The 16,119-nt window shown below is 45.5% G+C and overlaps 1 protein-coding gene across 3 annotated transcripts in view; it reads right to left on the reverse strand.

Moving 5' to 3' along the window:
• Positions 1-788: 788 nt before the first annotated feature.
• Positions 789-16,119, reverse strand: part of ALDH1A3 (aldehyde dehydrogenase 1 family member A3) — a 36,947-nt gene continuing 21,616 nt past the window's right edge. For 2 of the 3 annotated variants that reach the window (XM_057494672.1, XM_057494671.1), the window contains 5 exons: positions 15,421-15,605; positions 10,639-10,803; positions 9,170-9,327; positions 8,339-8,413; positions 789-2,574 (listed from right to left, as the gene is read on the reverse strand). In XM_057494672.1, coding sequence (XP_057350655.1) covers positions 2,502-2,574; positions 8,339-8,413; positions 9,170-9,327; positions 10,639-10,803; positions 15,421-15,605 — 656 coding nt within the window. In that variant the 3' untranslated portion in view covers positions 789-2,501. The remainder of the gene's footprint in view (positions 2,575-8,338; positions 8,414-9,169; positions 9,328-10,638; positions 10,804-15,420; positions 15,606-16,119) is intronic. The other variant, XM_036878676.2, reaches the window with a different exon arrangement.

Genomic DNA, 16,119 nt, shown 5'->3' on the forward strand with positions numbered 1-16,119 from the left:
CGCACAAAAGCTGGTCTGGGTCCCCAGAATGCCCTTCAGAAAGTCATGCTCTGATAAACCAAATGTTGGAAAAGGTTATTTTCCTAGACTTTTCTGCTCACATCTAGATAAGAAATGGGAGGTTTCTAAATAAAGTAATATATATGTAAGTGCATACCTTAAGAGAGATCTTACCTAAGCCCCTCTTAAGTTTTCTCTTGAAGGTGGTGCTTTGTTACCAAATGGCCAAAATAATCTGGACTCTGATCAAATACACAACTGTAACTCAGTAGGCCTAACCAAGTACAAGGAATGTGCTTGAATCAATCTCACAACTTGGTAACTTAGGCTTCTTGGTATGAAGCCCTAGAAACGTAAGCTAAGTTAAACCCAAACACCTCAATTCTCATGGAGAAAAGTGACAAAAACAGAAACTCACGTACACAAGATTGCGGGATGCCATGTTTTCCCTAAACCCCCTTGCAATCCTCCCCTACATTGTCCACGCTCATATACCCACCATTTAATGATAAAAAGTGATTTGACAGCTTAGATGACAGCTTAAACTTTGCCAACTATGATTCAGAGCCTCTGAGGCCAAGTTCACTGCCTGGTTAACTCCTAAAACCATAAAAGTGGGTTTTACCCTCAGGCTAAACGCTAGGTCTGATTGATTGACCAAATGTAATTTTATTCTTAAGTTAGTGATATTGCTTTATTTTAAGCCATTTTGTGCAGTAGGTCTAAGAAAAAGAAAGGTCAGCCACAGAATTAAGTGAGATTGGTCACTAAACAAAAAAATGTAACACTTCTCAAATATCCAATTTTATTTTGTCATTGTTGCACTGTTGAACACAATCTGTAGTTAGCATCAGAATTCCCAGGCCAACAGATTTTTAGACCATCCCACAGGAGTAAACCTTAAAATAAGTGAAATCTAATACTATACAGATTTCCATTTCTAAATACAGTATATTACAGAAGGTTAAATATACCACCTCTGTTTACTTACAACTATAAAAAGATACATTAATCATACCAATTATAAATAAGGTAATATTTCATATTAAAGGCATTATTATACAATTAAAGAATAAGAACCCTTTAATGTATTACTATTGAGATTAGCGTTTATAGGGCTTGAGATAAAATCCTGAAAATTCAGTGTATGAAGCCAAATCCTGACTTAACAAATTACCAATAGTATAAGTGACAAGTGTTAACTGATGTAGAGAAGAAAGTGAATTGTGTCTTGTATATTTCTGAAAAGAATGATAACCTCATTTCATAGATGACTTTTCTTATACATACACTGATTTTGTCCTAGACCTTCATTTGATTATTGCCCTCCCCAATTTAATTCTCAAACATAAGCACCATTAGAAAAGTACTACTTAGTAAAAGAATCCAATAACACAGTCAAGTTTGATTTTGTGTTTTTAAAGCTACATGGGAACACCTTCAGTTTTCCAAAGTTGAAACTTGGAATTGCACATCATCTGCATTCACTGAGGGGAAAAGAACAATTCACAACCTATTAGTGCAGTACTCAGACCACTTTGTGGGAGACTCAGCTCCTCCATGGAGGCCAGGTGTTATTTGTCAATCAATCATCTATTAATATCAAAATAGGGCTTTAAAAAACCGGGACTGTTTTATAACAGCAGTCTTTCCCAGTTGTGTGTGTTTTACTAATCTATAATGGCTAACCAAACTGAAGAAAGAAAAACAACAGGCTTATCATAAACCACTAATGTGAATAATAGAAATGCATAATTTGTAAAATGCAGAATTTAATGATCTAGGATTTGCTGTGCTGTTGTAGTGTCAGAGTGCTGCATCCTTAGCAGTGATGGTGACACTAGCAATATTTTCTGCCTAAGAAAGTACCTTGGTTAAGACAGATGATGACATAGTTCTAGATAAACTCTTTGGGCTGTTGACTTAGTCATATTCCAAAGAAAGTATTAGTTTTAAGCAGACTCCCATGGTCAAGGTCAAGATGCAGTACTTGAAGACCCATGTCCATTCACACCCAAGGCTTTTAGGACCACCCTGGGTACTTGCTTCCCCAAAGCTCCCCACATTGGAGCCTCACAATCCTTTTGCTTGCTTCCTTTTTTTTTTCAGGGCCCTGTTTGCAGAACATGGAGGGAGTTTTTTCCAAGTTCTTACTGGAGTCGGAGTCAGCAACACATTTTTTAAGTGATTGCTGGCTACTCTAACCACCACTTCCTCTTGGCAACACCCTGAGCCTCTTCACTGTCCCCTGGGACCTGGACAAAGGGGAAAACAGAAATAGCCAGTGGTTCCATCACCAGACAGGGCTGCAGTTTTACATACAACATATCGGTGAATGGAACAGGAGTGTGAGAGGAAACGAGAGATGGTTCAAATCCAGTAGATTTAAAGTCTCCAGAAGAAAACATCCCAGGAAGGTCAGAAATGTAGTTTTTTTCTTTGGCAAGTTTAATCTGCCACATTCAGCTGTCAGATGTTCAAAGGAGGAGCTCATCTTTCCCTCAGGGATTCCGGTCATCGAGTTTGATGGTGACGGTCTTCACTTCCATGTACTCTGCCAGCGCATACTCACCTCTGTGATCACAGGAAGAGGAAAATACAAGATGGGCATGTCACTTAGCCATTCTGTGGGAACTGTGTTCCCATGCCTGGCTGGTCATCACTCCACCAGGCAGTTTGAAGCCCATGAGTCATGTCAAAATGTGAAGACTTAATAGAGTAATGCACGGAACTATAGCACCATTAGTAAGTATACGTAACTGGATATGTAACTTAAGTCTCAATACTGAGGGTTTTTTTGTGTGTGTGATACTCTTGAATGATTCAGAAGGCTAAGTTTGCCTTTGAAGAATGAAGGAAATACAAAAAAGAAGGGAACCCATTGCGGGGGGCAGGGTAGGTACCAAGCAAGGAGAAAGGGTGTTGCGTGGGTTAAGGAGGAGGGCGCAGTGGGTCAGACAGTACACTGGGTTTAGAACTTTCAGCTGGCAATTTGGAGCCTCTCAAAGAGACAGAAGAGGCAGAGGCCCAAAGCTGTTGGCTGGGGATGTGGCCAGAGGATCCACGAGGGACAGGGACATGGAGCACACAGCTGGGGACCCACCGTAACAAGAATGGCCAGCCTAGCACAGCAAGGGGAGCAGACGTTAGCAGACTGGACCAAAGGGGGGCTGCAGACTTTGAGTTAGTGTCTTTGGTATGTGTCTTTTCTGTAAGTCTTTCAGAGCACAGGTAATGCCTCTCGGGCACCATAGGCCATCCTCAGGGAGGCTCCCCTCAGAATCAAGAGGCAGCTTTGGGTGGATTTAATGCCTCCACAACTCTTGTTCTGCTGTTAAGTAAATAAAAATGTGTACTTGTTTAAGAAAAGATGTAGAAGTCTAGGGGCCACTGGAGGCTCTGTAGCTAGAAAGGCTTAATATAGAATCTCAACCCATCCCTTAGATCAATGAGTCTCAAAGTGTGGTCCCCAGCAGTGGCCTCACCTCAGAACTTGCTTGAAATGCAGATTCTCAGGCCCCCTAAGATCTACTGTGTTATGCAGAAAAATGCCACTTCCAAGGTGCCCATGTTCTGATGCTCCAAACTTGTGAGTATGTTAGGTTACATGGCAAAGGGGAGTTAAGGTTGCAGATGGAATTAAAGTTGTTAGTTAACTGACCTTCACATAGGGAGATTACCCTGGATTATCTGGGTAGGCCCACTGTAATCACAAGGATCCTTAAAAGAGAAAGAGGGAAGCAGGAGAGGAGAGTCAGAGGCCAAAGAGGCTACAGAAGCAGGTTCAGATAGATGCAATGTTGCTGGCTGTGAAGATGGAGAGGGGGCCACCACCTAAGGAATGTGGAACCCTCTAGAAGCTGGAAATGCAAGGAAACATATTCTCTCCCTTGAGTTTCCAGAAAGGCATGTAGCCCTGCAGACACTTTGATTTTAACCCAGTGAGACTATGTCAGATTTTTACCCAATAGAACTGTAAGATAATACATTTATGTTGTTTAAGGGCTGCTTTTGTGGTGACTTATTGTAGCAGCAGTAGAAAGTGAAAACACCTATTGGATCTGGGTATGGGGCCCAGAAATCTGTGTTTTAACAAGTATTAACAAGCCACAAGGTGGTGATGCAGCACAAGTTGGAGAAGCAATGGCTTAGACTATTAGCTAAGGCAAGTTCTTTGCCTTCCCTGCGCCTCAATATCATCATCTGTGAAATGGGAATACCACTACCCCCTTGTAGTTATAATGATAAGAGATAATTCATACAGAGCACCTACTATGTGTGAGGTGAAAAGAGAATGGCCAAAAATAATATTATTGTATTTTTAATATGTCATTGAGATTTTTTTGTAGCTGCCTAAAACAAATAGTTCAAGAACATGTAATAATGGGTGCATTGTTTTGTAATCTTTTCTAAACATAACAAAATATAAAAGCCATACACACAGTGCTAAGTTCAACTTTTGTAGTTTGTCAACTCCATTAAAAAAAAACAGACATGACAAACTAAAAAAAAATTACATTTACCATCCTATGTGAGAAACAGAATGCTATTTTCCTTAAGATACAAAGAGTTCTTACAAACCAATAAAAAAAAACCCACAACCAACCAAATGGAAAAATCAACAAAGGACATGAATAGGCAGTTTGCAGAAAAAGAATTACAGATTAGCAGTAAGTGTGAAAAATGGCCTCAACCTCCTCACAATGAAAAAAAATGCAAACCAAAAGAATGGGGAGTCTATTTTTCATGTGGCTGATTACCCATTTTAGGAATTTATTCTGAAAACAATCTCCCACAATTGCAGATTGTTTTTGCAAAATTTTTGCACAAGGAAGAATATTAGCATGGTTCCTAATAGCAAAAACCCTTGGAAATAGCACAAAATGTCATCACAGGAGACCGTCAATAAAAAGAATCCATTTTCAAGAGAAAAAGGAGTTTGCTCCAAATTCATTTGAAAACAGGAAGAATGCACATATATACATCCACTTTATGCATAGAAAATGCAAAATAAACTTCAAAAGTGAGATGATGTTGTACTGTAAAAATTCAAAGTAGTTAATAATTTATCAACTTGTAAAGGAAAGCAAACCAAGTGGTGAAGTCAGGTTGAGTTAGCACATTAATCAACCCAATATTAAGTCATCCCTGTGACATTAAGTACGCAAAACAACTCATTCTTTCTATTCTTGCAGTCACTGCCTAAATTCAAATTCTTGCAGCTCTTCTTTACCCACTGTTAGTGGTGGCTCCTAACTGGTTCCTTGCCCAGTCACAACAATGGTACCACAACAATGGTACACAACAAAAGGCCATCCAGGATCACAGCCCCTTCTCCCATCAGACCTCAGCAGAACGCTAGAATGGGAGAGTCTGGTGGCAATGTTGTTCACTGCTCAGAGCCTAGCATGTGCCTGGCACATCAAAAGTGCTCAATAAATATTTGCCAAGTGAACAAATGAACAAAATGAATGAGTTCACAGTGGTTACTGCTAACAAATGGGAATGGGAGTCAGGGGAGGGCAGACTTGACCTTCCATGTCTCTACTGTGTGGATTTTTTTGTTACTGTACTACTTTTATTACAAAACAAAACAAAGAACTAAGAAAAGCATGCAAGAGAAAGAGAAATTGCAGGCTTCATCCAAAGACCTGTAGAGATCCCCGGAGGGGCCTGTGTGTGGGCTGCAGAGAGCCAGCCCAGCCCACGCAGCTGGAGATGGGGAAAACCGTGGAATCCACCGCACAGTGCTCCAGCACAGAAAAGGGGAACTTACTGCAACACAAAGACATTAATTAGAGGCAACTGGAAATGGAAATTGGTTTCCCCATCAGTTTCCAGGCTCCTTGTGAATTATGTTTAAGTATTTTATCAAATCCTTGGGAAAATAGATGCCAAGGGTCAAAAAAACAGACATTCTAAAAAGTCCCGATTGTGGCTAACTGGCAGGAAAAACATGGAGTGTTCTGCAAATACTCATCCAGCCCTGCTCTGTGCCAGGCGGGGTGGTAGTAAGGAGTTGAAAGCTTTGTCAGGGTGGTGGGAAGGGAGACGGAGGTGATGCAGGGAGGACAGCTGTAAACAAATAGTGTGCGTCCACACGTTAGAAGTCAGGTGGGTCTCACACACTCCCACGGCTTTTACATCCAAGGACATCTGCTCTGGGGACTGAAGTGCTTGCTGCAGAAGGGAGCTGTGCCTGGCCTCTGGGAGGAGGGCTGAGCAGGCTTCTTGGTCCCCCAGCTGTCACAGCCTGGCTGGTGGAAGGTGGGGGATCAGAGGAGACAAATGACCCCATGTGCCCTGGATGGCTTCAACCCAGCAGCTTACAGAGGTGACCTCTGTTGACTGAGGCCCTGTGGGGCGGTGGCTCTGAGGGTTCAATCCTAACTCTGTCACTTACTGGCAGTGTGACCCGAGGATGCACGGAGCCTCCCTGGGCATCCCAGGATTTCCTCATCTGAAAACCAGAGTGGCGGCAGTGCCCAGGTGCAATGGACTGAAGGTCTTTATCCCCCTGAAACTCACAGGCTGGAGCCTGAACCCCCACAGTGAAGGTATCAGGAGGTGGGGTCCTTGGGAGGTGATAAGGTCAGAAGCCCTCATGAATGCCGTTAGCGTCCTTATGACGGAGACCCCAGAGAGCTCCCTCACACCTTCCACCATGCGAGGACATGGCAAGAGGTGGGTGCTCATGGGACCCTGAATCTGTCAGCACCTCCACCTCCGACTTCCAGCCTCCACAACTGCAGGAAATAACTGTGTTATTTAGCCTCCCCCACCCCCCCCACCGTCTATGACAGTCTGTCACAGCAGCCTGAGTGGACGAAGACGCCATCTCACGGACTGTGGTAAGCATGGCATGAAGTAACATACGTAGAGAGCTCTGACAGAGCCTGGCCGAATCTGTGTTTGGCAAATGCCAGCTGTCCAGTCCCCAGCACTGCTACCATGACCTCAGCCCAGTCCTCGTGTCTACTGCTGGCAGATGTGTGTGAAGAGGTAATAAAGCAGAAGGTCACAGAATGCAACACAGACAAGCTGCTTGTGGGACAAAACAGTTTCTGCAAAGGGTCTTCATGGCCAAGAATGTACTGAGGTACCTGGAAGGGGACACCAGTCATAGGAATTAGGGGGACACCAATGGACACACTCTACTCAGATGTTCAGACAGCTCTGGGGTATTTGCCACGAGCCAGGGATGGGCTAGAAAGAAGGGACCAATTCCATGGAGGCTGGTCAAGAGCTTTTGCTCAGGGTTGAAAGCTGGCCTCATTCCTTAAAGTGGCTTTATTAAGAATCTGGAAGGGGTACTGCCCAGGGGCCCCACTAAGGCCCCAGCCAAGTGGAAGCATTTGAGTACACCCTCTGGAAGATACACAAGCTAGTACAAGGTAATGCATTTGTATATAAATAACACAGACTGTTCAATAAGTGGGAGAGCTTGGAGCCCTTTGCGATGTCCCAGGAGCCGCCCAGTGTGCTGTCACACACGGTGCCCCTGGGAAGATTGATTCTACAATCTGTTTTCCACAAAGGCTAATAAAACCCCAAGCACCACCGAGAAGGATGGAGGAGAGACGGCACCATCTAGCTGGAAACCACAGCATGTCCATCCCCGGAACACGCCACCCAGCTCGGGGCCTCGGCCTGTCATCTTGGGCCAGACACAAGAAGGCCTGTCCATTTCTCGTGCCTATGGAGCTCATCTTCCCAAAGGGCAAGACAGAAAGGAGCCAAGAAGGAGCACATGGTGGGTTTAATGGAGCCAAGGGGGCCCAGCAGATGTAGCGGCATGCCTCCCGAAGAGGCACAGAGGAGCCAGAGGCGCCCACGGTCTGTCCCTGGGCCTCTGCTAGCGGGGAAGACAAGGCCAGTGCCTGACCTGGGAGAGGGCCCATCTTCCTTGCTGGGCACTGCGGGAGGAGGAGTCGTTACAGCCTATGTCTGGCAGGAAGTACACTTCTCCGGCCCCGCCCCCGCCCTGTCCTCAGCCAGCCAGCCAGGTCAGATATCCACCGAATGTGTCCATGTGTGATGGGCGCTGGGGAGGACATATAAGCTAAGGCTAGAGATTGGTCATGGGGCTGGAAAGGGTTCAGCATGAGGATGAGGGTGGGGAAGGACAGAAGTGGGAAGGCAGAAGGAGAGAAAGGGTGGGAGGGATCCACACCAGCCCTGGAAGGAGGGCAGCAGCAGCCCTCCTGACCGGGCTGACCCAGGCTGATGCATCAGCGTGCATGGACTCTCCGTGGGCTGGAGCACGTGCCACCACCCTGAGAACCCAGTGTATCTTTTATTCACCCCACCACAGGCGTGGAGCGACAGAAACACTTACAGTTCTCTGCCATTTCCTGACATTTTAAAGCCACCAAATGGGGCCTGCGCGTAGATGGCGTTGTAGCAGTTGATCCTAGAGGGGGAATGAAAAGACGCCAGTGACTACCCAGAGAAGACCCAGCTGGCTCTGTGACTATCAGGTGCTTGATGCAGAGGGTGGCCTAAGAGTGACTTTCTGTCCAAGTTTCAGTAATGAAAACAGTACCTCCATTCTTCCCACCAGAAACTAAAATTTGAATATTCTTAAGTATAAAGCTTTTCACTGGGATAGGAAGGGAATGACTAAGGAAGGAGAAAGGACAGGAAAATGGTGGTACCGGGAGATAAGAATAAGCTTTGAAATGAGACTGAGCCAGCTTCAAAGTTCTCCTGCATCTCTATAGGATTCTGAAATTATTACTCCACCTCCCTGAGCCCCAGGTCATCTCTATCACCTTAAAAATGAGGATAATGTACCCTACGAAAGTAGGGGTAGGAGAGGATCTTTCGTCCATACTTTGCCCAAGTGCACGTGCTGTTTTCAGAATCAGAATGTTTTTAAAAAGCCAGAGAGACTGAAATGTGAGGGTGGTTGGACAACACAGGGGTCAGGAGTGCGGGCACCACAGCTGGCTGGTCGGCTCTGAGCTCTGCGCTACACGTACTGGCTGTGTGACCCAGGTCATTCGGTCTCTCTGTCAAACGGAGGCAATGACAGTACCAATCTCAGAAGGTGCTCATGAGGATTGAGCAAAGCACTTCGTGTTGGGCACGTAACATACAACTAGAAGCTCTCTGTTAATATAAGAATGAAATGAGCAAGTGCAACACACATGCTTCCTCCACTCACCAGACAGTCCCCGACTCTAACGCGGAAGCCAGCTTCAGCGCTTTATCGAGGTTTTTTGTAAACACAGCTGCTGTGAGTCCATATTCAAGGCTATTTGCTCTTTTGATCACTTCTTCAATATTTTTGAACTTCAGTATCGGCTGCACCGGTCCAAAAATCTGTGATCAATTGCAAGAATGGCAGTGAGAAGCACGTTCGAAGGAAACGTGTCTGCTCTGAGCAGGCTTTCCTTCTTTCTGTGCTCTTTTCATAAACCCAAAGTGCTCACATGCATGCAAAACAATGACCGGTGAAGAAACAATGTCCAAAGATCTTTTAAGAGGCTTGATGGTTGAAATCTGAGGGGAAAGATTAAAATGAAACATATAAAAAATAACCAGAATTAGATGTCTGGTTTAAGATCCCTTGCTTGTCACCAGGGATTCTGAGAAGCACAAGCCCTGGGGCTTTGGCACAGCCTTTAAATGCTGGGATGCACAAGACAAAACCTTGGAAGTTTTTCTTGTTAAGTAATTGCAAAGGGTGTTTACAGAACATCTGTAGGCGCTGTACCCCAAGCTCTTGGTGATGCCTTTTCCACTGATGAAGACACCCTAAAATGTTTTCCTCATAACTCCCAGGGGAGGGAATGGGGCTACGACACAGCAAAGAAAAGGAGAGAGTGAAAGGCTGAACAGTCAAAGGAAATTTGGAAAAGGAGCTTGTAATTGATTCAATGTTTGGCAAGTTATAAGCCAGCAAGACAGTGCCAACCTGTTGAAATATTTTCCCAGGTTCCCAAGGGACTGTGGTCATAGGAAACTTTAAAGAGCTGAGTCTCATGCTATCATGGTACAGTTATTCACCCATAAAAATCCCAAAGAAAATGTCTATAAAATACCCACACAGGAAGCCCTTGGCAGTGATTCATTCTTGCACAAGTCCTGAAAGGCCACATCCTAGGGTCCAACCACTAGCTTAATAGTGGGACTGAAAGATGAAGTTTGAATTACACTCTTATGGAAGGTCTTTCATTTCCATCATTTCCAAGGATGCCTATGAAGGAAACCTTCAGAATGAATTCTAGCCATGACATGCTTTTTGAATGAACTTGTTTGTGTCCAGTCTGGGAGACTGAAGGCAGTGTGAGGCTCTATCCACAGGCGGTAATAGCCCTCCACCCGGAGGATGGGTTGGAAGGCAGAAGAGGGATTGTTGCTGTGCAGAGACAATGAGAGATGAGTGGAAATGGGGGATTAGGAAGAACTCTGCCCCCTCTATACAGTGCTCAGGGTTCCCAGAGGTGGGGGGCAAGACAGCCTCCAAAAGGACTCCAAAGGAGAGGGTAAAGGTCACAGGAGAGAGGAAAAAATTCCCCTCCTGAAGACTTCTGGGATCCGTGGGCCTGAGAGAAGACTCCCCAGGGGCTCAGCCCCCTGCACCTGGCTCGAGGTCCCATGGGACGTCGCTGTACCCGCAGCCCCTGGTACCTCCTCCTTGGCGATCCGCATGGTGTCAGTGACTTCAGAGAAGACAGTGGGCTTGATAAAGAGCCCCCTGTCTTCCAGAGCTGAGCCTCCACATTCCAGCCTGGCTCCCTCCTTCTTCCCACTCTCAATCAGGTTGAGGATTTTGTTGAACTGCTTTTGGTCAATCTGTAAAACACAAGATGCACAGCCTGGCTTTCTTCTGGTGGCTGACTGCCATCTTCTGGGTCCAACAGCCTTCAACACAATCAGCTGTCCATCCTTAGATGTTCTCACTAAGTCATCATTCAGGGAACAGATGTGCCTTGTATGCAAATATTCCTCAGATGTACAAATCTAGGCTCTTTGGAGCAGGGGAGAGATGGGGAGACAGGCCCATCTCATCTTCTCTGGGTGTGGAATTTATTCATAGTCTGACCCCTTCGTGCTGTTAAGCACACCCATGGGTGAAACAAGACCTGCAGTGGTCACTCTCTTTGCTCTCTCAACTCTTTGCACCCTGTTAGGGTTGTCAGATTTAGCAAATAAAACTATAGGATGCCCAGTTAAATCTGAATTCCTGAAAAACAACAAATGATTTTTTTGGTGCAAGCATAGCCCAAACAATATTTGGGATATACTTATGCTAAAAATGTATTTGTTGTTTATTTGAATTTCAGATCTAACTGGGTGCCATGTGTTTTGTCTGGTAACACTGCCCCCTGCTCACAGGGCACCAGTTACTGGAATTCTCCATCCATGGTGCAGAGGAGATATGAGAAGGAAAGCTGACCACCTTATTCAGAACCTCTGAAAACAAAGCAGAATGAGCCTCAGCTGGGGTGGAAAGGCTGCTCCTTGGTTGGTGGGCAGCCAACTCATTGGAGGGCTCCACCTTCTGCCACCTTGCCAGGGGTCTCCCGGGCTGGAGTGAACCATGTATCACCAGCCTAACACCCGACCTGTGGACATGATACCCAACCAGCCATCGAAGGGCACCTCTATGGGACACTGTGCTCAAGAGGGTAAGTGCTCCCAGACCCACCACAGTGGCCCTTCTTCTTGAATCTGTGAAGCCCTGTTCTTGACCTTGACCCCGTTGCTAGTCTTCTCCTCTTTGACTGGCAGAGAAAGAGCTTTGATGGCTTTGCTGCAGCTGAATTTTTTAGATAGAAAAATTGGTTTCATCTAAAGAACTTTAAGTTAAAAAATAAGTAAACCAATGGAGCATTTGGATGACTGTCTGTCCCTGAAGAGCAGGCTGGTTTCCCAGAAGGGGTGGCACAAACCATGCATATCACCTGGCCAATCAGCTCATGAAGTGTGGGTCCGGTGTTAAGATACCAAGATGGAGCCACACCTCATACCTCATCCCAGGATAAATTCCCAGTAGATCAAAGGCTTAACCATGAAAAAACAAAAGCATAAAAGTCTTCAAATTGTCTCCTGTGGGAGAATGCCTCTGTGAGCTTGGAGTGCTAATGGGCTTTCTATGACTTGACATCCAGAAGACAAAAAGAAAAGATTGGTAAATTTGAGTATGTAAAAAATAAAAACAAAAACAGACAAAAACCATCATAAGCAAAGTCAAAGGGCAGAGCAACAAGCTGGGAAAAAATTGACAAGTCATATTATAGAAATAGAGCTAATTTCTCTAGTATGTGGAGTTCTTGGAAGTGATAAGAAAAATGACCAGCCAAACAAGAGAAAAATATGCAAAGCACATTCACACTTGCTAGAAAAGGAAATGCAAATGGCTTTTAAACATATGATAAGATGTTCTACTTTATTCATTATTAGAGATATATTTATATTAAAGCCAAATGAGATTCCTTTTTAAACTATCAAATGGGGGGAAAAAATCCATATTCTGTTAGTAAGCCTTGAGGAATAGACAAGCTCATACAAGGGTGGTAGGAACATAAGTTGGTTTCTCCTCTTGGGAGGTAATTTAACAATGCTTGTAGAAATTACATTGTGCTCCCACTCAGCAATCCCACTTGGGGAATCTGTCCTGGGGATTTCCTTGTGTGTGTGCAAAATAACGTACTCTGCGGCATTGTGCATGACTGCACACACCCACAGGATGAACATATTCAAACATATTATTTGAATTCTGGTGGATTCATACAGCAGAATTCTATGTACACATGACAGAGAACAAGGAAATTTCCCATGGACTGGCAAGGAAAGGTCTTCGAGTTTCTTATTAGGAGACAAACACCAAGGTACAAAACATTATAGATAACAGTTATCTTTTGGGTATAAACAGGGGAAATCAGAATACATATTCATATTTGTTTATATGCACATAAAGAAATTCTAGAGGGATACACAAAAAACTAAGTACATGGGATGCCTATGGAAGGATGGGTAAGAACCAGGCCTATGAATGGAGTGGGGAGGATGGAATGGGGCCTTTTCACTAAGGACCTTTATAAGTGCTTGGGTTGGATGCATGTGTGTGTACTTGCACCTAAAACAGTAATCATACAGCTGCAACAGATCTAGTAGTATCTTAAAAATTCTCCCAAGTCTTGGGTTAAAAGTTCCAGAATTGCCCTCTGCTCCTCCTCAGAGGCCAGGAGGGCTTGCGAGGCTTCAACACACTGCAGGTCTGAGTGATGCTGACTGTGTTCTGCCAGTCAGACCAGGCTGCATGCCCATCTGCCCTTCAGGCGGTGCGGGGTCCCAGTGGAAACCTCGTACATGCAGGTCCAGCTCTCCCTGGCCAGTCCGTGTGAACACATTGCTTAAATCTAATAATCCACCCTGAAACGTCAGCTGGTGCCTTACAGTGTAGGAAGCATAAACTTCTGGAAGTGAAGAAGGAGGCAGGGTACACACACACACAGAGAAATACAGCCCTCAGTGGACCAGTTGAAGGCTGTGTTTGGCTTTTCTGGAGAGGACCCCAGGTCCTGCCCCGACCAGGTGGCCTGCATGATGTTTACATGCCTGGTTGCTCAGTGGCCAAATAAACCTGAAAGATTTTGGAACATTCTGGCCAATGGCTGCCTGTAGTGGACACCGATCTAGGTCAGCAAGCTGTTTTACAGGCATGAGACAGACAGGACTATTTAGACAGCTGTGAATCCTCTCAGAGTAAAATCTTATTACCAAGAAGAAAAAGCACTTTGGGAGAAAAAAAATCCAACAGTGTCCTAAAATAATATGCTGAGGTTAGATGGCTTAAGTGGGCTTTCAAAAGGACTTTGAGGAGCAACTTCAAAAGCACCAATGAAATCAACACCCATTCTTGGATCTGCTCTCTTGGAAGAGATTTCTCTGTCTGGCTTCAAAAGTCAAGCCTGGAGCTTTGGAAATGGACTTACAAAAAACGATTGGGTTAAGGGGCTCCTTAGTCTGGGATCGGCTCACATATTTCCCATGGATTCTGGATTGCCTGTACAATCACAGTGGATTCGAAAATGCCTTGTGGTCATGCTTGCGTCCATACCTGAAATCCAGCCAAGCCCACTAGAAAACTCTGTGTCACTGGCCACTGGGTTTGGAGCTGAGGTTTGGCAGAATAGTGAGTATTGGCCATAAGTGGAGATGCTTTTCTGCACCAGGGTCATGTGACATTAGCCTGCAGAGCCTGTGGGCTGGAGCAAGGCGAGGGTGGGCACAGGGGCCAGAAGCACACCTTCTCCACACGGTCCTCCTCCTTTCCCAGCCAGGGTGCCCCACTAGATGGCAAAGCAAGACTTGATTGACATGGCCTGAAGTCAATTCACTGCCACCTAGATCAGGGAGTCTGTCACTGAATGCTCCCCCCTTTAAAAAATAAGAACTTATTCAGTGCCTTGAAATGTTCATACTATTCTTCAATTATTTGCATTTTCCCAGTGAGGACACAGAGGTTTGGAAGGAGTGGAGACTTTCACAAAGTCACAGAGCCAAATTTGCTCTGATCCAAGGCTTTTCATGCAAACACACAGCGCTGACACAGCACAAGCTCCCAGGAAGGATGCCAACGGGGCAGTCCTGACACATGATTTGAAACTTCATAGCTAGGGCAGCATTTGGGCTACAAGCAAAGTGGGTTGCTGTCAAGCCCCATTTCAATAATGCATGGGATGGTCAGGCTTCCCTCTTTTAAATACTTATCCATCTACTACACTGCATAATTAGTAAGAATGTGATCCAGGATGTGCCCTTTTAAAGAGGTTTATTAAACCTTGTGGTTATGATCATTTTCATCCTGTCATTAGCTTCAAAAGCCAGGCCTCCCGAGACAGGTTCCTACTGCTTGGAGATGCATTCCCGTGCCCCGAGCCCTCTCTGCTGGGATTCTTTGGTTTCTGATGATCACTTTGTTCTACAACGCACATGGGCTCCAAGTACTACTGCCCCCCCTTGTAATCTGCTACCTTTTGGTCAGGATTATAATCTCTCTTCTGCAGGGAGACCAGACAGGTAAGACAGCCTCTGCCTGAGGCTCTCTCCTGGGAACTTGCGTGGCTCAGAGAGGGGATGGTCCTCTGGCTGGAGATTACAGGCACATGGCCTTATGAACTGGGAATGCCTCCTTCCTGCTGAGCCCCCAAGCTAGGAATTCTGGGCTGCAAAGAGCAAAGCCTCTGTGTGTCCACCCTCATTTCATAACCCCACTGAGAGAGGATGGGGTGATACTGTTGATCAAACAAAAAGCCTCAAGTGGCAGGGCAAGTCAGCTTCCCTTCTGCTTTGGGAGGGACCCTGGAATCACAGAGCACCAGAGCTGTAGGGGGCCAGGGCCAGAGGCCTGCCTGGTTTGACCCCCAGATGCTCCTCCTGGGTTCTGAGCCATCAGCAGGTTACCTGGGGCCCCTGTTCGGTCCTGGCATCAAAGGGGTCTCCGATGGGCCGCTTCTGGGCGTACTCCACGCTCCGCCTGACAAACTCGGTGTAGACTGGCTCCTCCACGAACACCCTGGAGGCGGCCGTGCAACACTGGCCTTGATTGAAGAAAACTCCCTGATGGGCACACTCCACTGCCAAGTCCACTGGAGGGAGGGCCGGGGGGCAAGGAGGTGGTTAAGTCATTTGGGCAGGACTGGCAACAGCTGCACCCAAGGCCCATGCCAGAAAACAGGCCCCATATGGCTGCATTTCAGAAATTAATTTTGTTCCCAGCATTTCCCAAACAGAGAGGATGAGAAAAAGAATTTTGGATCCTCTGAGTTTGTGGTTACACAGGTCCCCTGACTACAGAACTTATCAGCATCTTTAATATGCTGATAAGCACAGAGAATTATAGTATTCCCCATTTCACCTGCCGGTGGAACCCTCCCCTCCCTGTTTCTGGAGGACTGATTAATCTTCTACAGAATAACCTTTGGCAAATATTGATGTAGGCCAATTGGCGAGAACTTTTAAAGGAGAACACATTTTTCACTCTGAGCACAAGAAGGGTCTTACTAAGTAACATGACACCATGTATGACTTGTAAGGGTCAAAATAAAAGGCACTGATTCTGCCTGATGAGTGCTGAATCCGAATTGTAGAGCTGGCACTGAA

The sequence above is a fragment of the Manis pentadactyla genome, chromosome 18 (assembly GCF_030020395.1).
Source record: "Manis pentadactyla isolate mManPen7 chromosome 18, mManPen7.hap1, whole genome shotgun sequence".
Lineage (NCBI taxonomy): Eukaryota > Metazoa > Chordata > Mammalia > Pholidota > Manidae > Manis > Manis pentadactyla.